Source organism: Hesperophylax consimilis, chromosome 21, assembly GCF_061612785.1.
Source record: "Hesperophylax consimilis isolate HC1 chromosome 21, BYU_Hcon_1.0, whole genome shotgun sequence".
NCBI lineage: Eukaryota > Metazoa > Arthropoda > Insecta > Trichoptera > Limnephilidae > Hesperophylax > Hesperophylax consimilis.
This window is the reverse complement of record NC_142856.1, coordinates 8,544,599-8,571,913: the sequence shown is the minus strand read 5'-3', so window position 1 is coordinate 8,571,913 and position 27,315 is coordinate 8,544,599. Positions and strand designations below refer to the sequence as shown.

General features: G+C 34.0%; 1 protein-coding gene across 1 annotated transcript in view; it reads left to right on the top strand.

The window, feature by feature from the left end:
• Window positions 1-26,611, top strand: part of LOC149413588 (uncharacterized) — a 48,120-nt gene extending 21,509 nt beyond the window's left edge. Inside the window, exons 2-8 of the mRNA XM_089644558.1 lie at window positions 13,772-13,896; window positions 15,331-15,472; window positions 16,472-16,676; window positions 17,673-17,719; window positions 19,490-19,623; window positions 19,769-19,897; window positions 20,705-26,611. Of these exons, the coding sequence (XP_089500684.1) occupies window positions 13,772-13,896; window positions 15,331-15,472; window positions 16,472-16,676; window positions 17,673-17,719; window positions 19,490-19,623; window positions 19,769-19,897; window positions 20,705-21,892 (1,970 nt within the window). The 3' untranslated portion in view covers window positions 21,893-26,611. The remainder of the gene's footprint in view (window positions 1-13,771; window positions 13,897-15,330; window positions 15,473-16,471; window positions 16,677-17,672; window positions 17,720-19,489; window positions 19,624-19,768; window positions 19,898-20,704) is intronic.
• Window positions 26,612-27,315: the final 704 nt, after the last annotated feature.

Below are 27,315 nucleotides of genomic sequence, written 5' to 3'. Positions count from 1 at the left end.
AATCAGTCACAGAGATAAAAGGATTAGAAAACAGCTTAAATTTATCGAATAGACAGAAGCATGAGCTTAAATGCGTTATAGACGAATTTAAAGATATCTCGGGAGACAGGTTAGGTAAAACCGATTTGGAATATCACGTCATTGACACAGGTGATGCTCAACCGGTAAAACAAAGATATTACCCAGTTTCACCACACTTGCTACCGGCGGTACATAAAGAATTAGATAGAATGTTAGAGTTAGGAGTCGTGGAACCAAGTCATAGTGCGTGGAACAGTCCGATCTTACTTGTTCCCAAGAAGGATGGGTCATTTAGGTTATGTTTGGACAGTAGAACTTTAAACTCGCTGTCGAAAAAAGACAGTTTTCCTATTCCTTATGTTTCAAGCATACTAGATTCCTTAGGCGGTGCTAAATACCTGTCTACTATTGACTTGACAGCAGCTTTCTGGCAAATTCCTTTGGAGGAAAACTCTAAAGAGAAGACGGCTTTTACTGTTCCGAAACGAGGATTATTCCATTTTGCTAGAATGCCATTCGGTCTTCATGGAGCGAGCTCTAGAATGATGCGCTTAATGGATAAAATATTTGGACCTGAATTTGAGGGCAAAGTATTTTATTACTTAGATGATATAATAATTATAAGCACTTCATTTGAGGAACACATGTCTCTTTTGAGGAAAGTTCGACAAAAACTTTCTGATGCGGGTCTAACTATCAATATGGACAAATCTGTTTTTTGTAGAGACTCGTTAAAGTTTCTGGGTTATGTCGTCGATAGTCAAGGTTTAAGAACCGATCCAGATAAAGTTAAAGCCATAGTGGATTTTCCTATACCGAACTCGCAAAAAAGCTTAAGACGTTTTATAGGCATATTATCTTGGTATAAAAGGTTTATTTGTAACTTTTCCATAATAGCAGCTCCGTTACATAATTTAACAAGAAAGGAATTTACGGGAAACAAATTTAAATGGAACAGTCAGGCAGATATAGCTTTTAAAAAACTTAAAGATATTTTAGTGAGCGCACCTGTTTTAGCTTGTCCTAACTTTGAAAAACCTTTCATCATATCATGCGACGCATCCAACACCGGGATAGGGGCGGTCCTGACGCAGGTAGACGATTCGGGTAGAGAACACCCTATATCATTTATTAGTAGGTCTCTGAGTGCTCAAGAGAGAAATCATTCAACTACAGAGAAAGAGCTAAATGCAATGATTTTTGCTCTGGAAAAATTTAGGGCTTACATAGAAGGTTCTGTCATACCGGTTAAAATAATAACAGATCATTACAGTCTAAAATGGTTAGTGAATATTAAATCTCCTACAGGCAGATTAGCAAGATGGGCTGTCAGGTTACAGCAATACAATTTTATTATAGAACACCGTAAAGGAAAAGATAATATAGTACCTGACGCATTATCACGTGATCCCGTAGAATTAGCTGTAGTAGGACAAACTTCACTAACCAAAGAATCGTGGTACGATAAAATGTGTAGAAATGTTCTAGCTTTTCCAAATAAATTTCATGCTTGGAAAGTTGATAATGGAGTATTGTACAAACACATACAGAGTATGGAAGCGCTACACAGAGTGTATGACTGGAAAGAAGTGGTACCTAAAGAGTCTAGGAAAGATATAATAACACAATATCATGTACCTCCTTCGTGTGCTCATTTTGGTATTATGAAGACTTTGAATAGAATTAGTCAGAAATATTACTGGCCGAAGATGGCGGCCGACGTAAAATCATTCATTAGCAAATGTCACACTTGCTTGGGTCATAAGAGTACGAATCAGTTACCACCAGGTCTAATGGGTGATCCCAAATTGGTTCAACGTCCTTGGCAAATGATTGCCACAGATTTATTAGGTCCTTTCCCCAGCTCCTACAAAAAAGGCCATACATATTTGTTAGTAATCTCTGACTTCTTTACAAAATACTCTAAACTTTTCCCATTAAGAAAAGCTACTGGAAAGAATATTGTTGAGATCATGGAAAATGAGATATTTTACAAGTTTGGGGTGCCTGATACAATAATTCTGGATAATGGTCCCCAATATATTTCAAAAGACATGAAAGCGTTAGTTAGCAAGTTTCATATAAGACACCTCTTTTACAACTGTAGATACCATCCGCAAAATAATCCGGTTGAAAGGATTAACAGAGTGTTAGTGTCTGCTATTAGCTCGTACGTCGGTGGTGATCATCGGAGATGGGCAGATTGTCTAGATGAAATTGAACTCGCTATTAACACGGCAGTACATGAGGTAACCGGATATACTCCCTTTTTCTTGAACTTTGGTAGGGAAATTATTATTTCAGGAAACGACTACAAGTCTTCAGACTTCAACCCCGAAGATATCAGATTTGCCGCACGGGATTCTTGGGCTTCGGATTTGGACGAATTGAACGATATTTTTTCACAGGTTCGTACGTCTCTAAGGCAGTCGTATGAAAAGAACAAAACTCAGTATAATCTACGTCGTAGGGACATACAATATGAAATTGGTGACATCGTTTGGCGCCGATCGTTCGTTCTTTCAGACGCTAGTAAGTATTTTTCAGCGAAATTAGCTCCCAAGTTTATTCGCAGCAAAGTCATTAAGAAATTGTCTCCAGTTGCTTACATTTTAGCTGATTTAAATGGAAAACCTGTGGGAACCTTTCACATTAAGGATATAATCAAACATGAAATCTCAGATTAACGTCGTGTAGGTCAGGAGGGTATTTTAATTATTTTATATACTTTTGTTTCCATTATGCGCAATAGTGGAAGCGATTAAAAGATTCCATTTAACGTGAGAGCATGACTAAAACTTATGTTCTCACATTGAATGCAATTTTATATTTGTTTATGATGTTATTTTGTTTGTCCGTGTCCAGGTATTACTAATATATGTATTTTGCTATTTTTATACTTGTTCAGTGTGCAAGGGTGACATACCCTTACCCTTACGCATTGAATGTGTGCATATGAATGTACATAATACTAAATTTTGTAAATTTATATATTCAAGTCATCAAATATTAAGTTTGGATGTGTGTGAGTACATAGTACATCCGTTTGGGATTTTGATGATTTTCATATGTACTTTTGAAGTTTTCATTTTGAAATGGTTATGTAATTAACTGTTTTCAAGATGCGCTTGCTAGTCCGGAATGGTGGGCGTATCTTCAAGATAGTTTATAGTAGAATACGGTTGGGTTTTGTGTTTCGTTGTCTTGTTCTGTTTCTTTGTCTTGTTCTGTTTCATTATGCTATTATTAATAAGTTTTTTATGCCCTTTGGGGATGTTATATACTATAAGCTGGAGAAATAGTGCATTTTCAATTGCATGTGGTACAATACTGTGCCTATATTTTATCAAATTATTAATGTTAATTTGGGGTTATCCCATTCATTAATCTATAGTATCAAATGAGTATGTATATTCCTTGCAGGATCTGCTGGATATTAGTTACAATTTTCTTATAATAGAAAATGATTTATAGTTAGTACTATTTATTATGTTGCTTTGAGTTAGAAGGCAAACCGAAGAGTTCATTAAGAATCTTTGGCATTGGGTTACTATTTTCATCACATGATAGCAATCAGATGCTTAGAATATCTATTTAGTAACTTTAGGAAGTTATGAAACCCTGCCAACGGTTTTCTATGTAATTTCTTTTGGTAGTGCTTATTTTATCCATTTGGGTTTTTTTTTTCTTTTTGGATTCACATTTTATGTTGTTTTTTATCTTTACAAATTAGAATAAAAATAAATATAAATTAATTAAATAGAGAGATTTGAAATCCTCAACACAAAAAAATGCATGTGGCATATGCCAACGTCGGTTTACTTTTAATTTTATTTTAAAGATAATAAAGCTTCCTTCTTCGGGTTGCGGGGGCCATTCTTGAGCTCGGAATGACCTCAACAAGTCGAACTAGCATTCGATAATTCAATCAATACCTTGTTCTTGATCGAATCATGGAATGTTAATTGGTTCTTTATTCTTAGAGATTTACAAAATAGAATAAGAATAATTCAATCTTACTGCTAATTTCATCATCGGATTACATTTTAACTGAAAATTTAAATTTTGATTTATACTATACTACAATGGGGTATTACAGAATTTGTTTATTCACAAGCTAATTTATGTCTCAAATTTTATCAATATCAAAAACAAAACTTATTTTCACTCAGATCTATAGGAAAGATAATGTTCATCTTCATATAGAAATCTTAATATCTATTTCACAGTTAACAGCTTAAATTTTTAAACTTTGAAATAACTTGTTAGTAAAATTATAATAAAATTTATTTATAAAGATATTTAAAATATCATTCTATTTTAGAGGAGTGACATCTAGGTGGGCTGTTTTGAAACTTCAATTTATAACTTTATAACTAAACAATCAGTTCTAACTTAAATTTTTTTTCTAATTTTCATCAGTAAACCATTTTATAGTATAGCTTAGTCTTCGCAACATCAAGAATTAACATCAACGTTAAATCGCAATCATCACTACAAATTCAAGACCTTAACATATACTGCCCGGTGGAATTCATTGCTGCTTTTGGCCAAAACAATTACAATCTACATGGAAGGAAGAACTTCATATTCATATGGACATCTTTATACAAAATGGACCTGTCATCTGCACTGGACAATATCAAGAAGACTATCAAAATTGAACTTCAACTTTCTTCTTCTACATTGATCTTCGGCTTTCATCTGTACACTCTTTGGATGCTCATCCCAGCAGTTTCAAAATTCATCATGGCCAGATTAGGAGGAGGATTTTCGCCTTCATACAATCACCAAACAAACCTCTAAGCTGATAATCACCACTTCTGCCTTCAAGACCTGGACCCTGTACGTGACCTTCATATTGGATACAAATTACCTGGTTTCAAGGATACATTCTGAAATCAATTCTTCCAGAGCATATCACCTATTGGCATGATCAGCAAGCTTCCTGTCTTGAAATGTGTAAAGGCGCCAGGAGGGCCTCAAATTTCCTTGGAAATTTTTTTTGGAGGGAAGGGAGTAATGTAACGATTTGAAACTACTCGCCCCGGTGTCAAGCGCTTGGAAGAACTAATTAACTCAAGAAGCGTGCAATTGTGAACACAGCCACGGCCGGGTACTTAATCATAGACATCTGAGATTGCAAGCCAGTTCTAGGGAATTCGGACAACTGTCAGGACGTACGTCACGGAATAGATTCCAGAGAGATTTGCGCCATTAAAAACGTGAGCGATTGTCATCATGCTAATTAGATTTTACAAAATGGTTTACTTTAAATAATATAAATTTGTTCTTCACAAGATATTTGGGAAGAGCTGGCGCCCTATATAATCAAGCAGGATTAATATTTGAGATGTGAAACTTATCCTTTTAATTTTTACTACCCGCAGATTAACATTTTAGTATTGTATCTTCGCATCACTAGTCAGATTTTGTTTAACGATCTGAACATGCCCTGATCTTAATAATGAACGTAGAGTCTCTTGCTATTTAACTTGATATTAATGTAATTTAATAGATGAGTATTTTGATAATTAAACTCAATAAATTTTGTTCTCAGCATTCACGCAATTCTTTGATTTCTGATTCCCTTATTTAATATTGAGCAACACATGAGTTTTATGTTTACACACTTTTCAGAAATTACACACCAATAAATCTCGGTACAAGATAAGTGACTCTTCAATAATTGTTTTAGGTCATTTAGACTATTTAGAGAACAGTCATTTACATCCAAATTCTTTGCTAGTTCGTTCCACTCCCCTCGTCATGCTATGCTTTGCCAGGACGTCGGTTTGGCTTTTGGTAGGTACTCTGAATAGGTCATGGTATCGACTTCGGCTGTAGTGGTGTGGTACATATAAATCACAGAATCCCATGAGGAATGGGCTATCGATAAAATTATTCAAAATTTCGAACGACATAATAGCTAGACTTGCTTTCCACCTAGTTTCCAGACTCGCAACACCTCAATAATTGTGGATGCCATAGTCCTACTGGATTCCATTTGTAGGGTGCAGTTGAGAGTCTTATGCAGTATACATGCGAAGAAAAAAGCATCCCTTTCCTATTTGTTTCCACGTTCGAACTACAATCATACTTAGTTTATCTAAAGGTATATCATCCCTACGTTCAGTGGACATTCGTTCTTCTTCTGCAGGTTTTATTTCAATAATTAAATCATTTTCTTAATTGATGCCAACAGACAAGAACTTATTATTTTTTTTAATGATAAACTAATATTTATAAGACAGGGTTTTTTAAGCATGGCACAAAAGATAACAAATTATTATAAGAATTATTAGTCTCTTGAAAATATATCATAAGCAGTAATTTATTTATTTATATATTTTAGGAAAAGTTGACATCTAATCTGTAATTATACAATAATAATATAATTAATTATGCCCATTATGAACTTTCCACTGATGAATAGTTAAGGTGACTGACATTAGGTGTACAATGTCATAGAGATGTTTTCTTAAAATAATTTCTTTTTAGTTACAAAATATGAAAATAAAGATGATTAGCAATGGCTATGTAAATGTTGATTGAAGTACTAGTACATATTGAATTATTTAGCTGTTGGAAATAAGCCGACGTAGCTCAGTGGTCACAGAGCACCCGACAGGACATCAGAAGGCACGGGTTCAATTCCCGTCGGCGGCATTTATTTTTACTCGGGAGATATTTTCAATTTGTATGGATATTCTAATATACTAATTATTGCTTATAATATTATTTTTTTTTATGGTGAATACCTCACAAGAGTCCCAACTGCTCCCGTCTGGAGCCAGTGAGACTATGGCATCCCCAATTGGGGGATGTTGTGAGGCTGAAGGTAAGTGGGGAAGGGAAAGAGGAAGGTGGGGAAGTACCTGGCTATTCAGATCTAGTCACTAAACACGGCTAAAGCCATTTGGAGCAACGTTTCAATTCTGAATTTGTTAGACAAGAACTTGTTAAATGTTTAATTAATGAAGTTATTTGACGGATGCGCAGTGGATTAACCGGGATTTTCTTTATTTTATTCCGGATAATAAACATTTTAACAAAGCTATTAAACTATAATATGGACCCGCCAAAGCTATAAATTAAAGCACAGTTTCTCAAGCTCGGAGTTGGGAATTGAAAATATGTGGACAAATGGCTCAATCTCATGGGATACATTTTGGAGATAATAATAGATAACCCTAGACCCTAGACCTCCTGGATTTTCATTAAATTTTGTATTTAGCTTGAGACACAAGTAATTTTAATATACAGAATCATTGTTTAGTGTTATTAGTTTTATATTTCTCTAAAACTTTAACCATCTTACTAATCAGATTATCATACGCCGATTCAACTTTGGTATGGTAAAACCGGCCTTAAGGCGAAGCTTAATGCTAAATCACTATTTTGATTAATCTTTATAACGAATTGGTATACATTATAAACACAAAAAAAATGTGCTAAATAAATTGAAGGTTTTCCTATCGTTTCGCTTGAGTAGAATACAAATAAAATAATAAATTACTCAATAAAAAATATAAATGTAAACCACTAAAGAAAATTTTTTTTCAAATGAAATGTATGAACGCGTAAAGGAAAAAACTTTAAAAAAATACAGTATTATAGCTAAGATTATCTGTGACAGTTTCACTTAATTAACTTTTTTTCTTTCTTATAAATTTTTTTACAAAATAAACAAAAACCCGTTTTGTGCTTGAAATCGAACGTTTCTGGACTCCGTTTGTCAAGCGATTTTAATGCCTATTACCTACAATATAAGGTATACCAAGAATATACACATTTTTGTATTTACCTGTAGACCACGGAGGCCGTCAAAAATGTTCGTAATGTGAATAACCTTGAGAATCACTGATCTACATAAGACCATAGACGACGATTAGTTACGACCTACCCATTTATTTCATCATCGTAAAAGTAAAATGTGTGACAGAACTATTAATTCCCTTCTGGCAGAAACGATCTGTTCCTTCGTGGTGGTCAGACGCTAGTTGTTTATGAGCCAATCTTTACCACACAATAATTAAAAAATTTATTGCGTCCCTTTGGTATGGCAATAGATACTTCGAAGAACCAAAAATAAAATGTGCTTATGTTTAGCTGGATAGTTTACTGGTGAAATATAAATGAAGTCATCTTCACGATCACGGCGTTACATCACAGGGTGGGATTTGGCCTCTTAACCTTTAGATTGCCTGGTATAAAACGCAAATCATTTCTTGCTGTTTTTCTTCACTTTAATGTTATAAAAAAATATTACATAGTGAAGACATATATTTTTATATTTAATTGTTCTCTACAGTAAAAAAGAGTCATATTATGAGGCTTTCGTGTGTATATGAATACAGTAGCGATGGGTCGTGACTCATTTTATCAAGAGCGAGAACTACAATACCAGCTCAATATTTTCGGACGGCTCAAAGAGTCGAATAAATTGAACGGGCGCCGCACAGTGGGCTGAAAATCGCCTTTCATAGACATAGAGACTTGAATTTTCAAGGGTATTTTTTTGGCTAGAAATGGATTCTGCTGATCATTACTATGCTATAAAATTTCGTATGAAGCAATTGCGTGTACAAATGAAGGAGTTATCATTTTTTTTAGAAAAAAATGTATGGAACTGACATTAAAAATGAGGCTATCTCTGGAAACATAAGGTTGGCCATTATATCCTTACACACAGATATACTACTATTTATTTGTATTTTTTTGACATACTTCGTATTGTGGCGCAACTTGCGCTTTTTTTTTAAATTCTCATGTTGAAAAAATACTTTTTTATGTTGATGATTAATTTTAATGCTTAAATGCTTTACATATGAGTATGCTTTGTCTAGTTTACAATATTTTAATTACACTGCAAGCCAAAACAGTTTAAGAAATCATAAAAGTTAGTTTGTTTATTAGCATTAAAATGAATCATCAACATAAAAAAGTTTACAATTGTCCAACTTAGAAACAAAGATTTTTCTGATTATTTTACGTTCAAATACTTTTTAGGACACGTATAGCTACAATGGTAAATTTTAGCAGACCCATATTCGTAATTGCATTACTTTAAGGTTCAGGTCACGAATAACCTGACTTTATTTTTACTCCTCCCAGTACTATCATTTTAAGCAGAAAATGTTATTTAAAAAATGAAGCAGGACTTAGTTAACGAAGGATTGAATCCGCAACGCGTGGGTGGAAACCCGAAATAAAAAAAGGTTTCTCGGACCTAAGGTCAGCAAATAAAGGTTAACTGTAAAAAAAAACGAAACAAGGTTTCAAATTGTTTGTTCCATGGCTAGAATATTTGCATATTATAAAGTACACTAGGGCAGACCTGTGAAAAATCACGGGATATTATAAATGTTTTATTTGTGAAGCTGAAAGTATTTATTAAAAAAAATCCTCAGGATTATGGTCGAGGGCTGAGGCTCTCGACTAACAACCCGGAGTCGCGGGTTCAAATCCCGGCGCGCGCAAGTAAATTTTATTTTATTTCACAATTTACTCATTTAAAATACTATATTTGTGGCACGTTCCAGAGTGTAAGATACTTGCACAATTCAAATAAAGAATTATTAATAAATTAAATAATTTGGTTACCTCCTTTATCGATTGTCTGTTATGATTTATGCTAATCAGTTCCATTTTTTTTAAATTAAAGCTTATGAAACTTGAATAATTTTACGTAATATAATATTATTCTAGAAAATTCCTGTTGTTTCGGAACGAGGAATGACGTTAGTACGAAGTTAAATAAATGCCATCAACTTCCCATGAAAGATAAATGTCTCCATATTAAATTTGCTGTTATATTCCCACGCAATCAAATATTCTAAAAGTCTGTAATGAAACATAAAAAACACTACCATATGCACTTGTAACTTAACATCTACTGTAGAACAGTTGTTGCACAACAGTGTATAGGGATTTGGGGACCGCTACTACTCCAGGATATGAATAGCCGGTATTCTCACAGAGCTGTTATAAACAAACCAAAACGACAACATACAGCAGAAGAAAGCACAAGCATTATTAATATATTTCAGAGGGAACTGAGCTAGGAAAAGAATAACACAGAAGGGAGTCTGTTCAATGAAAGAATGTATTATTATGGCTACTGACTCGTACAAAATTGTTTGGTAAATTAACGTGCGCTGTTAGATGAAACAAGTAAATACTCACTGGAGAAATATACCAGGGCCGCATTCACGCGCAGGATATTAAAGCTGCAGCCTACTGGCCCGCACCACAAAGGGGCCAGCACTAAGAATCTTCAGTACATTCATCACATTTGTTCAGTTTGCAATGTTTTCTGTGTATTTCAAATGCGCTATATATATTTATCTTATTTTTTTTATTTTTCCGTAAAAAAATTCCGTCAAAAATGTGTGTATAGGTAATGTTGTCAAAAACGCAAACCACATATTTTCTTAACTTTTTACCCAATCGTAGAAAAATTGAGAAAACTCGAAAGAACTTCGAAAACACATTCGTTTTGTCTGGGGAATTAGAAACAAAACTGTAACGTCACTTTTATCTCGTTTATATAATAATAAATAAGACATAAATTTTAAAGTTAAACCGATTGTTATGATAGCAGCGCGAAATATGAATCATTCATTTTGGCAAAAAAAAATGATTTTATAAATGGATTACAGTATAAATATTTCAGGCAAACTAGAAAGAATTATTATCTATCTCCTTAAAGTAAAAAAGTATGCATTTAAATTAAATTAAATTATCATAAAAATAAGATACAAACACTTTTTAAAAATACGACTCCTGGTCACAGGGGTCAATAAAAATATCAATTAAAAATTTTCAAAATGCTCCTCGAGAGTCTGGAAATAGGTTTCTAAGTAATGAGCAGGTAAAAAGTGAATTGTGCCTTTAAAATAAATAAATAGATGAAAACGGATATAAAAAACTCATACACATTTTGTTTTATCAGACCATGTATGCTGGAATCTATTATAATAATAAATTGTGTCTAATTTGAACAAAAAGATATTTTAACAGCGATATAAATATAAATAAGCACTATTTTAAAACATTTAATCTCACTTTTCAACATTTTAGTAGTTAGTTATTTCTGTCGCAAGCCACCAATCTGAAAAAACAGTTAAACGCTTTTCTCATTGTAAGCTGTTAAAAGCATCTGTATATATATATATGTTTATAAGAAGACAATATGAAACAGGTTGAAGTTATGAGTCAAGACGAAGCTTAATGCCAAATCACTATTTTGATTAATCTTTATAACGAATTGGTGTACATTATGAATACCAAAAATATGTTTTAGATAAATTGAAAGTTTTCCTATCGCTTCGCTTGATTTGAATAAAAAAAAATTACTAAATAAAAAATGTAAATGCAAACTATTAAAAAATATATCTTTTCAATAGAAATGTTTGAACGCATAATGAAAACAACTTTAAAAAATACAGTATTATAGCCAAGATTATCTGTGACAGTTTCATTTGATCAAATTTTTTTCTTTTTTATAAAATTATTTACGAAATAAATAAAAACTAGTTTTTTGCTTGAAATCGAACGTTTCTAGACACCGTTTGTCAAGCGATTTTAATGCCTATACCTACGATATAAGGTAAACCAAGAATATACACATTTTTGGCTTGTAGCTTCCTCTTAACTAAGTCTTCATTTTACTTTTTACTTTCGCCTTTATATTTCTCAATTTATTTTTTAATAACTCCTTCACACTCCAACCACCATATTTATTAACATTTTTTTTAAATGTTTTTAAATCCTTAAATCTTTTTAAATTTATCGCATGGCATATTGTCATGCAAATGATATCCAACCAAACCTGCGCCATCTGCTTCGAACTCTTCAGGTTACCTGCCAACGTAAAAAATAGACTAAAATAAAGCAAAGTATCGATGAAAATTAAACTTCATATCCCTAAATAAAAGCTGTTAACCATCAAGAAAATAATATGCAATTTTTGCACATATTAAATAAAATAAGATATTTTTTAAAGTTTTTCAACACACTTTTAAAAAGTGCTATAAAGTCATTCGAAACGATGAAAAAAATAAATTTTAACCTAACCTAATCTAACCTAACCTAACCTACTTAACCCAGTTAATAAAGTTTTTGTTTCATCACTTTCCATGACTTTTTAAAGATGTGATGAATTATCATTGTGATGATTTATCCGGTCACCATTTGAACTTCAAACGTTGTGTTATTTTTTAAACTTTTTCATAGCAATGTCAATACATCGTGTTGATTAATCATTATTCTAAAGGCGGTGCAATAAAGTTTTCTTTAACTTTATATTTCTCCGGTTACTGGGGGTTTCGAATTTTCCCAGATCCCACAGCCCAGGCCCACATCTCAGGTTCTGCCTCGGGGTCTTAAGATTCTAAATACAGCCCTGTATTCAGTCTACATTTGTCGTTCGTCTGCCTGACTGACAAGCGTCAGGATTTGTATCAGCACTCCGTTGTGGACTGCTAGCCTTGCTTCTTAGATCAACAACTGTCCAATAATTTGAGCATTCTTTTCACTGTGGACAATTTAAAAGCGATAAAAGTTAAATATGTGTTTCCTATTGGGAATTACTCAAGTTCAAACGGTTTAAATGTGGGAATTTGAAATTTATTTAGGGATCCAGCTTTTCCCAATCGTCCGAAGCCAGTGGCACTATGGCATCCTTAATTGTGGTAAATTGTGAGGCTGACGAGGGTGGGGAAGGGAAGGACATGGGGAAGACGAAGGTTAGGAAACACTTACCTAGCTGTTCAAATACGATCACCAAACACGACTAAAGTCATTTATTGGAAATGTTGGTCGTTCACCAGGGCGATATTGATATCACCAATTCTCTGTACAGGATAAAGGCATTTATTTATTACTATCTAAAACATCCGGCGTTGCCCGGGATTAATTATGATTTAAGGTGTAAACGAGAAGAGGGTTTTTATTAGAAATCTCTTTATTTTGTCAAGTATGCAAATTTTCATCAATAATAAGGCTGTAGATTTAAAAACAAACACACAGACAATCCTATTATGTTATTTTTGTGTTCCTACAAATAGGTCTCCAACTCGTCTTGGAAGGAGTTAATAAATAAGTGGTTTTTTTAGATTAATCAGGGATTTATTAATACTCCGCGTATTATAAAGGTGACTCGATAGTCGACCTAACTAGAAGCTTGCTAATTGGAACCTGAAACAGTAAGTTTCTCTGAGAGCCTTCCCACTGGCCCTGGCGACTACTGGCCACTGGCTCCATCTTTCGGACTTCCACGCAAGCTCTATGCACTGCCATCTTTGCGTGCATCTATGAAGCTCTTACTTCCCAACAGTTATGTACCTACATTATATAATATATAGATATGCAGATTTATATGATACATAGATGTAGAACAATCATATAACTCATTTTCTGTATTAAGTATATTACTTATCTACTTTAACTACTTACACTTTATCACATCTACCAAACATAAAATGTAACTATATTTTACTTTCTCATTGTAATGTACTTACCACAACTTGTAATACCTATCATATTATTGATTACTTATAAATTACTACAGTAATGTACTGTGCACTCCTTTTCCATACACAATCGAACGCTTCTACGAAGAGTATTATTCAAATCTCTTAATAAGTAAAAATCCAATGTATATAGGTCTGTAATACAATGTATATTAATTAATTAATTATTAATATAATGTGTATTAATTGTATATTTTGTTTGTATGTTCCAGGAATAACATATTTGACTGGAGACAACTTTTTGGACGTCTTGGACAATGGCGTTGAACTCTGTCAACTGGCTACCGTCATCAGGGATAAGGCCAAAGAGGCCACTGAGAAGGGCTTATACACTGGGGTAAGTCTTATGCGCCGGCTCAGAGTTGGTTATAAATTATTGATAAACTGGTCTCAAGCCCTGATTACGGCCGTTTTTATCATACCTACGCGTGCCATAATAATAACTCAAGTTTTTCACTATTCCTACCTTACAACTAAGTAACAATTTACAACTTTTAAATATATATACCATTTACTTATTAGATTATTACGCTCCCACTGTTAAGCTGGCCTTGAGCCCGGTTTAAGAGGAAGCTACAAGCCAAAAATGTGTACATTCTTGGTATACCTTATATTGTAGGTAATAGGTATTCAAAATGCTCGACAAATAGAGTCTAGAAACGTTCGATTTCAAGTACAAAACTGGTTTTTATTTATTTTGCAAATAATTTTATAAGAAAGTAAAAAGTTAATCAAAATGGTGATTTTCGGTTTGGTGAGCTTTGCCTTAAGGCCGTTCTAACCGTACCTACGCCGAGGTAATGTGTCAAGTTTTTCATTATTCCGACCTTAAATAATAATATTCACACCGCGATTATAAGTCAGAGGGATGTTGTGTACCGGTCAATAATTCTTTGCAGGCTGATGCATACAGTGTTAAACCATTAAGTTAACATTTCCATTAAATATGTCAGTTTTGTCGATTTCAAACTGTGATCGATGATGTGTATTTCATAAAGACTTATAAGTCTATAATGCAACCGGCGCATAATGTTAAAATAGCCAAAATATAGCTTTTTTTAAATTTAATTAAAGATTATTATTTTTATACCTACCTAAAAATCTTTGCATTTGCAAGTTTGCTTCTTCACCAATTAATTGATTCAGCAAAGTTTTAACACAACCGTTTTGCAATTCATCTGTCTGTTAATTTTTTGTAAGTTTTGTTTCCATTTCAAGATGTTGACCGTTTTAAAGGTTCTGTGAAAAGATTCTCTTTCAAATGTGAAATTGTCATGTTTATTTAAACCTTCTTATTCGCATTTTTTCAACATTATATGTAGTACCTACCTGCCTGAAGAATGTTTGGAAAAGACTTGTAACTTTTCGTTGGACAAATTGTATAATTCCTTTTTTGAAATTATAAATGTTACAGTATGTGGTTCATAATTAAATAGGTGGATATTTGAGTACTTACTTACAAATCTTCCGATTTCAGAGAAAATTTGGCTGTTGATTTATTAAATGAAAGAAAATTTGAAACATTCTTTTTTGGACTCGATGTCTAACCTAACCTAACTACTTGTTTTAAATTTATAATTTACATACCTACCTACCAATCTTTGCATTGCAGGTTTGCATCGTCACTGATTAATAAATTTATGTGATAAAAAAGGCGCAAGCTGGTTTAAGGTTTTACAATTATTATAAACTATATTGTCTTTGATTTGCCAATATGATATCTACGCTAAGTGCAATAAAGATCTCACTATACAATACGATTTTTTTTCAGGTGGTTCCAAGTGTCCGAGACAGATGTTGGCAGCGGGCTGCCAGGAGGAGTTTCTACTCTCGCGACAATATGGAGAACTTCATCAAGTTCTGCCGGCAACTGGGTGTTCACGAGAACTTGCTGTTTGAAAGTGATGACCTAGGTTTGTACCTTGCGTTAGTCCTTTTTCCAAAACTGGTGTTGGCCTTCTCTCCAACTAGTGATTTGTTAGTGCCAATTCTTGGTTAAATCCCCAGCACTGAAATGAATTGAAGAAATCAACAAGGTAGAAGACATTGGCGAACCACACACCGCTCTAGTATAAGTAACAGATGATTACTCCTTCAAGGCTCTCACAAGGACTTTTTTATTTTATTTTTTTGGTATAAACGAAGCTATATTTAATATGAAACGTATCTAGATCCTCCAATGTCCCTGCATACGGTGTTAGGAAGCAGTATGCAAGTACTTACTATTCACACACAAATAATACACCAGTAAGAGTTAATGAAAACAAAATGCTGCAGCTAGAGCAATGTAATGTGCAATGTGTAAGTATTTACAGTAAATTAATAGAATACAACAATTCAATGAGATGAGAGAAAATAAGTGCCAGATAGCGCATTTCAATGATCACCCCCGGCAGTCCAACGAGAAGAATAGACAATCTTAAATGCACATAGCCACTCCGAACACCAAGCTAGTCAAACAACGCAGTCATCAGAGAAAACTGGAATCGCAGTTACCAAAAACGTCCAATTTTAAGGTTAATTAAATTCCTTGTCCAAGCAGAACCTGAATCACTCCTAAAGTCGTTTATTGTACGGTTGAATATTATTTATTTATTTGTATCTATTAATTTAAACGCCATCATCATTTACTGTGTAATACAGTCCCAATAGAAGGTTTTTATTTTTAAAACATCAAGAAAAAAATAACAATATTTTTTAGGTTCACAACTTTTCTACAAGAAAACAACAAATATACGCAATCGCTCTTTAAATATTACATTTCCTTATAATATAACAGTGATAAAACCAAATATCATAAAAAGAAAAGGTGAGGTTAGATTAGGTTAGGTGTGTGTTTTTTTCTCTCTGTATTCTTTAATGTTCTATCATTATTAACTATATAAACATGACCGTTGTTCTTCTGATTCCAGTCCTGCAAGCCCAGCCTCGCAATGTGATCTTGTGTCTTCTGGAGGTGGGCCGCATCGCCAGCCGCCTAGGCGTGGAACCACCGGGCCTGGTGCAGCTGGAGCGGGAGATCGCGCTGGAAGAGGAGCAGGCTCTGGACCCAAGGCATAAGGATGACATGGCCGCCGCGCTGGCGTGGCAGTTCCAGCAGGAAAAGGCTGATGACAGGTAGGGGTACAGCACACAACACTTGACATTTGGCCTCCTCCACAAAGTTGCTGGCTGTGGTACTTCGTCATTCGCTTCCAGTTCTTCAATGGCGGATAATCTGAAACGCTCGGATCAGCCGTTGCCGCTGGTGTAGTTGGCGACCGTACCAGCAGTCGATCCTTGTTTACTTCTGTACAGTGTCGAGAGTTTTCTACGAAAGTTGATTAATTATTGTAATTAAATTGCCTCAATATTGTTTTTTGCCTTAGTGTTCCTCCATTAGGTCTGGACATAGGTTTCAGGATATAGTATTAAAACTTTAGGAAATAGAGTTAAAAAGTGGGTTGTGCCAATAAATATATATATAAAGTGACAAAAATTGTCCTATTTGCAACAAACATTTGGTTTTATCAGATTTTGTGATTCTTGATGCTTCTGGAACTGTCATACTACGCAAATGACCTCCGACCCGTGGAGGAAACATCTTTCCTCCATGCGGCCAACCATACCAGCGCCATCTGATTTCCAGATTACCTGCCATTCCCATTAATGTATTCCATCCACCCCTTCCTCAGTTTGCCTCTGGGTCGCTTATATTGGAGCACCCACTTGATCACCATTTTTAGCGTCCTGTCATCTTTGCGTTATTGCCCATCGTACCATTTGGTACCTACAGAATTTTACAATGGTCATGAGACCGTTAGCTCCATAAGATTTTCGAATTCATGGTTCATTTTTAATCATTATCTTGATTATACACTACAAGTGTACCGGCTTTCTGGCGCACCAGAGTGCCAATCTTATCAACTCCCTCGGGTGACGTGTACACCGAAAGCCAAAATAACTTAAGTTTCAACAAGGAAAGTTCTGACTGGATGGTAGATTGTCGGTTTTTTCGAAGTTGAAGAGATTTGAGCTTTATACTTGGGGAAAATTTTATTCAATGACTTTATAAATATGTGTAACATCTATTGGTATTACCTACTTATTCTAAATCCACTCTGTTGTTTTCAGATCTGATGCAAAGCCAGAACCACCACCGTCACCGATTGAACATGAAGGTGAGCTGATATTCTTAAAAATAATAGTCATTTATATTACCAAGCCAATTGGCGAAATTTAATTACAAAGTGAAAAATAGTAATATATTCTACATTTATGCTTAAGAGACATTACTCACCTAACTGAGAATTCTTACGTTATTCTTACCTTAAAAAAGCTTGCAGTCATTGCAAAGTAGAAAGCAAGAGATGCAAAGGAAGATTTCCGATGCGTTGAATTAATATAGTATTTGGAAAATTGGTGTCCGCGGCTTTCCATGCTGTGCAGGATCATGACGATTTGGGAGCCTGATTCATCAGAGCAAATGGAGTGGAGTAACAATTCTCAACATGAGGCAACGACTCAAAAAGAAGTAGTGCGAAGTAGGCTTGGATCGATTGTGAACTACCCGATCATTGTAATCCACTCACGAACCACTAATGAGCGATGATTACTTTTTCAAAAAAGATTAAATCGTCAAAATCCTTGTCCCGTGATAGGTACCGGTGAACAGTGGCCAATTTTGAAGATTTGGCGCGACATCGCTCTCGGCGTTCGACCATTTGGCATCATTGATGTTTTTTTAAAGTATTAATAAGAAATACCACTTATTTTTTGTTAATTCTTATTTGTTGAAATGTTGATAATGATTTTAATGCTTTTATAAAAAGTAGCGTGTAACTTGGGCGCTAACTTTGTATTTTATAGATTATAATTCCTTAAGAAAACAGATAATAAAAATACAGTGAACAATTTTGTACATTATAATTCTTTAAAAAACCAGATAATAACATTTTTTTAATTATTGTATAGATTATAATTCTTTATAAAACAGATAATAAAAATACAGTGAAAACTAAATAATTTTATGGATTATAATTCTTTGAAAAAACAGATAAATTATTTATTGAAAACTAAATATTTATTACATAATTTAACATAAATTCAAAATGTGATTTCCAGTAGTAACCCTATGTTTATAATTATTTGGGTAAACTGTTTTGGAAAATAAGTACTTTGAACCAAGGCAACAGTTATAATTTATGAAAAAAGTATTTTTTTCAGTTATTTAAATAAAGCACGTATCTTAAAGAATATCTCAAGTGATTTTTAAAAGTACTTTTTTGTATAATAAGTTCACAAACAACCTGATTTCGCACGCCTTCAAGCTCGCCTAGATACAGCAGCAAAGTTGCGCGCCCGAACATCTCGGTTCTGTGCGTAATTACCGAGTAAGTAAGCTTCGGATGTTATTTTCAATGGTTTTTTAATGTCAGTGATTAATTGAAAACACATTGGTAAAAAAAAAATCATTTCGGGAACACGCCGATCTGGGGTCAATGTCGCGCCAGCGCTCAAATTTAAGCCACTGTGCGGTGTGGCGAGCGAATTATAGTGACTTATAGGGCGGCGCGCGCATCTAAGTCTATTCTTTACTCCTCGGAATTTTCCATGTGTAGATGTACCCAATCAAAGTACGGTTATTCCAACCCGAACACTTTGCTATTGGGTCTTGAGCGACCCAGGTCGTGCAAAATGATCATTCGACCCAGCTCTTGTGCAAAATAATGATAGTTGTAACATCTTATGAAATCATGATGTTTATTACCTTGTGCTATATATATTCATCATAACTAAATATGTTCGCCGCACTATGGACAAGTTGGCTTTTGTTCCATAATATTTTTCGGTTTGTTGCGATTCGTTTATTGTTATTGTTTGTTACGATTGTTCGTTGATTCGGTTTGTTACTATTCGTTATAATAATATTTGGTTTGTTATGATTCCAGTGTCTCTCCCAGCAGCCCTGTTTGCTGAGAGTGAGGGGACTCCTTCCATCCACACAGATGACACTTGGTCCAGAGGGACACCGGAAGAGTTGGACTCTGCAAACGTCAAGCCCCTAAGCGAATTGGATAAAAGGGTAGGCGTAAATATGTTTTTGAACTAACCGTCTCCATAAATTTAACTTTCAGACAGCCTTGCAGTGTTCATCATCATGACAGATGTTATCTAATAAAGTAGTTAGTTTACTAAGATATTATTTGATAAGTTTTTAAATCTTCTAGGTCCATATTGTGACAAGATTGATGGAGCGGAACTGCAATTGCTCTGAGGGGCGCTGCTCAAAGCTTCTGAAGGTGAAGAAGGTTGGAGAAGGAAGGTACAACATTGCGGGAAGGAATGTCTTCATCAGGGTAAGTTTTCTATAGAAAATCTATGACTTTCGAATATCCAACAAATAAAAATTATTTCAAATTTGTTTTCCCTAAGTAGGGGACGTTTTAGGATATTGGACACTTGGTCAACCTCAGCAAATATATCTTGGAATAAAATTATTTAATTTTTTTATATATTCATCATTTACTTGAAGAAGTCCATATTTAAAAATATCTATCTGATTGTAATGCATTTATGACAGGTTAGATTCTCAGCCGTGTCTGATATATTCAAATCGAAGTTTCACTGTTTTATTTATTCTCGAAAAAAATTACGTAATTGTACGTATTTTTATTTTATTTTATGATGAGTATTTAAAATGTGCCATTTTTGATTTGCCGCCAAAATATGTTTTTATTCATGAATTCGGCGGCGTTGACGTCACGCTACGCCGGCGTTGGAAGTAGCCGTCTTACTAAGCAATTACGTTGTAGCCAGTTGAAACCGTTTAGAAATGTGTGATTTTAAATCGTTTGTAAAAACAATAATTATGAATGAAAATATTAAACACACATTCAACCTTCCACACATTTTAACGGTAGATTTTTTTTTAAATACCCCATTGTACGTATTTTATTTCGTTATATAATTTACATTTTATATCAATCACAATCACAAATCATCCGACTTGTTAGCAAAGCCTCCCTTACGCCTATTTCGTAGGAGAAATTATTACGTAAAGTAAGTTTAAGTAAAACAACACTTTCCTTCATTGGTGATGGTTGGTCCCATCCCTATATTACTCAATTAATATTTTTACAATGATATTTCCATTGTGATTTTAGCTGCTGAAGGGGAGGCACATGATGGTGCGGGTCGGCGGAGGCTGGGACACCCTGGAGCACTTCCTGACACGCCACGACCCCTGCCAAGTTCGTGTTATCTCACCGCAATCCTCCGCTTCCGTGCAGAAAGTCACCACCGTCAACCTGGTCCGCCAGTCACCCGCCGTCAGCACCCACTCCATCAACAGCATCTGCACAAACAACACCGATAAAAGCAGCGATAGGCTGTCAATCACCAACAGTGACATTTCCCCAGCTGAACAACCAAACCAAGAAAGCTTTTCTGACAAGGATTCTAAACAAACACGTGCCAAAAAACGTTTGAGTCTTGGAGACAAGTCCCCAAACCCATTTAGATATCACTCCGACGAGTATAATTCCACTTCGTCAGATGGTAAAATCTCCTCAAACAGCTCTAAACACAGCGCCGAAGAATCATGCTCAGAAACTTCGTCCGTCAATGGATCAACTCCCATTAGCATCGCAAAACAGATGCAAACCATCAAAAGTTATTTGGCAAGTGGTAAAACTGTCGCAAATCCTGTCAGAAGGGCTTCTGTCTGCAATTCTAAATCTTCAAGTGGTAGAACGACGCCGCTATCTACCGGAAAAGTCACTCCTAGTAACATAAGACCCAATGGACGGACTTCTTCGCTTGGTAATGGAAAACTGTCAGCTGCTGATTTGAAGTTAGAGTTAACACCCAGTAACACCACTGTAAAGTCCAGAGTTGTAAACAATAGAATGGCTTCACCTGTTGAAACTAGCGGTAGATTGCTTTCAATTGCCAAAACCAGCACGCCTAGTAGATCATTGAGAACCTCAGCAAATGAGGGGCGCAAATCTTTCCCTTCCTCAGCTCCCGCCCTGGGATCCGGCGGAGATGTAATCTTAAGACGTAGAAGTGTAAATATTCCGCTGCCATCCACAAGCCCTAAGCCCTTAAAATCTCCTTCTTCCAACTCCACTAAGTCCTTGAAATCTCCTGTTACAAGTAAGCCGTTTGTTTCTGGTAGAAGCAACAGTCTCAAATCATCCATAACTTTAAGTAAACCTTTAGTTTCTCCGTCGAGTATTGAGAAGAGCGTAAGAATGGCTCTGCCTACACAAGACACAGAGAATAAACCCTTCCTTCATATTAGGGCCAAGTACAGAAGCCCACCTCCAAGGGATGTTCCACCAAGATAAAGCATTCGTACAAAATCTACTAAGTTTCCTCTTAGATTTAAACATAGAAATGTCTCTTTTCCTGAGCCTAAAAAACATTATTCTTCTAAAACAAGGTTGTCTTTCTTTATTCAATCTTATGAATGAAATATATCTTAAATATTATGATGTAGTCATTCAATTTATTTGCATAGAATTGAAAATACTGAAGAGGATCCACAAATGTATAATTATTAAAATGGGGATCGAATCTCCAATTTGCTGTGCAATATATTGTTTCTGACGAAGACCACTCTGAATTAACCGGTAGTTTTAGAATGACTTCCCCGATTTTATGTAAGTTGATCTTGCATTTGACCAAATAATAAAAATAGTTGCCAAGAATGATATAACGATAGAAATGAAAACTGATAAAAATTAAAATAACATAATCTGATCTATTATGACAAAATATCATATTTTTGTAAGGATTGGAGAACTTTCATCCACAATAATGATTGTTGATTTCAGCATTTTGAATCTGGAATCCTTGAACCTAATGTAACCAAACCAATAATTTCATTAATTATTCATTTGTGTAGTTAGTGCAAAATTAAGAAAGAATTTTCTTCTTGTTGAGCTGTTTTGTGAATACTATGTTACTCTTGCCTGAGCAAAATTTGAACCATTATACCCACAATAGTTCTTAAGGGGAACGGCTGCATAGCCTTTTTCATAAAAAAATTATATTTGGATTTGATGCCAAAATACCCACGCAAACTGAATAATATTTTTATTTATTTATAATATTTATTTTGAAAGGGATATATACAGGGTGTCCGGAAACTCGTAGTACAAGCGGGAAACTGGTGAATCTACATCACATTTGGAGTCGATTTTGTAGTATATTTTTTTTTGATTTGAGCTTTCGTTATCGAGTAAATCTAGTTAGAAGTTGATTTTTTTTTTTAATCAAATTCTTATAAATTATTACTGAAGATCAAAGTACCCAACTAATTAAAACTATTTGAAAGAAAAACAAATGAAGAAACTCGGATTTGAAGCATTATTTTGAAATCACCCTTCATTTAATCCGGTGTAATCATAAAATATTTCTGCTCTGCAGGGTTAAAACATCTGTTGTTCAACCCTTAACACCAGAAAAAACTTTAACCCTAAAATAGCCGAAAAATATTTTTTTTTGTTTTTTTTTTTTTTTTTGTGAAAATGCTCAAATCAAAAAAATTTATGTTTATTTGGGTTCCCCATGTGGTGTAGATTCTCCAGTTTCCCGCTTGTACTACGAGTTTCCGGACACCGTGTATAAATACGAATGTTAGAGGGAGCGCGCGAATATTGAAAAACGATGATAATAATAATAATAATAACAAATCGTGAAAATATTTAATAAAACCTTACTCGTTTGAAATAGAGCAAAATTTTCTCGAAAAATGCTTCAGTTGCATTTAAAGATACACTTGATTTTTTAATCGGTATAACATATTAAATAACAGAATAAAACGTGTTTTTAGTAATTTTCGGAGCTTACTTTGAGATTTTTTTCTATCAAGGTAATGTCATATAATTAAAGTTTTGGCATAACAAATGTATGGATATTATCTTCAAAAATAACATATATTTTTTGTAACTTAAAAACTCGAAGATTTAATGAAAAACTTGCTATAAATCAGTAGGAATTGTGTATGCGGGGGCTTAAAGAATTAAATTTTTTCTATACGATTTCAGAGGAAACTTTTTTTGTGAGTTTATTGTAAATTAATCTTGCTCACCTAAAATAATGAATAAATAAAATAAAAAATATCTCTGGGTAGTAAATAAGTGTTTTTTGGGTAGAAATTTGTAATTTATACACGACAAATTTGTGTTCCAACGTAAATCGGTCGTTTGTAATTTAAATTTACGCTCATCAAAATGCTTTTTTTGGTTAATTTTATTTTTATATTTCATCATATTTTTAACTATCATTAACTCATAATAATTACCAAAACTGAGGAATAATTGAATTTCCTAATGGCTTATATTTGATAAATTAAATCACAAATAAATAAAGTAGCACGTATCAGTACTAAATATTTTCTAAATCTTTTGATTTAAAAAAATATTATTCTTTTTGGTGGGGTATTTTGGTATCAAATCCAATTTTAAGTTTTGTATGAAAATGAGGTGACGAGTTGTTTCTGAAAATTTGAATAATTCATCAAATTTCAACGTTCATTTTCAGTCCTATTTAAGTTCTGTTATTATATCATTATAGGCTAGTTTCTTGACAAAACTGAAATAAAAACAGAACTTGAAAAAATCTTTCACAGAACTAGAAAATGATAGTGAAACTTTGGTGAATTGTTCAGATTCTCCGAAACAACCCGTCCTAAGTAATATTGTTGATTCCATAAGAACTGTGGAAAAAAATTGTGATAAAGTGAAAATCAAATATTTTTACATGATCCTATCCCATTTATCACCCATAAGCATTGTGCTGCGAATACACAAACTGCTACATACTCGAAATAAAGGCAGTGACTGCTTGAAGCTGTCGATACCGTCGTTATATAATAAAGGCAGTGACTGCTTGAAGCAGTCGATACCGTCGTTATATAATAAAAGTAGTGACTGTTTGAAGCTGTCGATACCGTCGTTATATAATAAAGGTGGTGACTGCTTGAAGCTGTCGATACCGTCGTTATATAATAAAGGTGGTGACTGCTTGAAGCTGTCGATACCGTCGTTATATAATAAAGGTGGTGACTGCTTGAAGCTGTCGATACCGTCATTATATAATAAAGGTGGTGACTGCTTGAAGCTGTCGATACCGTCGTTATATAATAAAAGTAGTGACTGCTTGAAGCTGTCGATACCGTCGTTATATAATAAAGGTGGTGACTGCTTGAAGCTGTCGATACCGTCGTTATATAATAAAAGCAGGGACTTCTTGAAGCTGTCGATATCGTCGTTATATAATGCCTGTAGCAGTTCGTGTATTTCCATCCTTAGTTATATAATTATACAAAGTAATTTTTTTAACTGTATATGTGGACACATTGAAATGTTTTCGCATTAGAAGATTGTCGACTAATAATTTTTGCAGATACAAACAATTAAAAAATCTTGCCAATGTTTCAAAAGAGTTCACCCTTTCATATTATAATGATTATCACAATTTTTCAAAATAATCACTTTTCCAATATTTAAGAAAGATATTATCTGCAGACTTTTCGTATCCAAAATGAATTGACGTGAATTTTCTTTACAGAATATTATTTGGATGTGTTTTTAAAGAGAATACCTAATAAAGAAACTTTTTTTTATAATCCATAAGACATCTCTCATAATTCATAAGAAACTACCATTAGAACTTAAGTTTTGTAAGGATAAGATATCAAATTAACCAGTAATATTATTTTGATAATAACGTGGCTACTAAAATTATTTTTATTTAGTTTTAATGTATTGAATTTGATTAAAAATGCAATCTTCAAAATCAACAATTTTTTTAACCATAATTTAATTTATTTACAACCCACCCACTGGGTTTTAAAATGTACTAGTTATTTTTTAATACTAAGTAACGGTATAATAATGTCGTTATATTATATTAAAAATTATATAAAGTTGGTACCCTAATGGGCAACATGCATTGTTTTTCAGTTGTTAGGAAGCCTGTTGACGAGAGACTTTAGTTGGGGCTAACTATTTTGTCGCAGTCGCCGTCTTCAAATTTAGTGCGCACACGAGAGACTTTAATTTCAGTAACTATTTTTAAAATATCACTTATGTATGGGTAGAGGAAGTATGGTAGACGGCCTATATGGTCGTGGGGTAAGCCTCTCGACTAGCAAGCTAGGTTCAAATCCCGGCGTGAACAAGTAAATTTCATATGATTAATATGTGTTATTTAACAAATTACTCATTTTAAATAATATCTAGTATATTTGCAGCACGTTCCAGAATGGAAGATACTATCAGTATCACCCTGGTGTAAGACCACTATTCAGAATTGAAATGTTGCTCAAAATGGCTTTGACCTGTTTGGTGACCAAATCTGAATAGTCAGGTACTTCCCCACCTTCCTCCCCTTTATATTCCCCTCAAATTGGGGATGCCATAGTCTCACCGGCCTCAGACGGTTGGGGGCAGTTGGGACATTAACAAAATCAAAAAATATGTGTAAAATTCGAATTCGGAACACTCTCTGAAAACGTTATAATTGTTTAGCCGCGGAAAAAGTTGGGATTGCCGGCAGCCGCAACTAAAAAGTCTCTTGTGTGCGCACCTTCATGGCAACTCCATATACCGTAATACATTTTTTTGCAACTAAAGTCTTTCGTCTGGGGGCGCCCTTAATCGTTTTATGCAATGTGCATGAAAGTTTTTCTTAAAGTTACTTTTATTATTGATAAAACAAGCAAATTTAACTAACGAGTTGCTTTATCTATAAATAGAACATTCGCGCGATCTGTAAAAACTTAGACGAAAAATACAGAAAATTACAAATTGATGCATGTGCCCATTCTTGTAATTTCCTAAATATATTCAACAAACAATTTTTTAACATTGCTGTTTTATAAATTAGTATCATTTTATGTTGACTATACATTTTTTCTCACTTCTTTAAATAAACAGCATTTGGTAATTAATGCCTATTCTAATTTATTTCATATCATATAGTACTTCTAATATAACTTTTTTAGCGCGTAAATTTGAACATTTTCAAATATTTCTACCACAAATTTATATGTAAAATGTAACTAATTAATTTTAATATGTTGATTTAACATTTGGGCACATAGTTATTTGCCTTTTTGAATAATATACAAGTTGAACATCTATTTTTATTTTGTTTTATTATTTTGTACACATTTTTGTATATCTAACTACTTGACACCATTATATTGCAGCACACATCACTTTAGACACATCAAGCCACTGAACTGATAGAAGTGTATAATGGGCATTTCCATATGCCGCAGTAATCTCATATTTTTTCTTGCTTCTGCTCAATGCAAAAATATTTTTTCAAATACCGACGTTCTTTTTTGGCCAGATAAACAATTTAACTGGCATATCGGGGGGTATGTCACAGTGAAATCGATGACCTAAAAATATCTGGTTGAAAGGCGTAACTACAAATGATTTCATACCAATTTCCCGAGCACGGTCGCGCTGGCGATAGCCAAACCGATATTGATAATGCAATAAATAAGAAATCGATATATGCAGGCAATACTAGAGCTATTGTCTATGAATTGACATTCCGAAACGTCATACAGCTGTTCATGGGCAATGTTGAATTGAAATACTAACCTAAGTATGCATTGGCACTCTGCAGCACGGTCGCATTGATGATAGCCATACCGATATTGTAATGAAATAAATAAAAAATCGATATATACGCTGGCAACACTGGATACTACTTAAATATGCATCGGAACTCCGCATTTACTTTT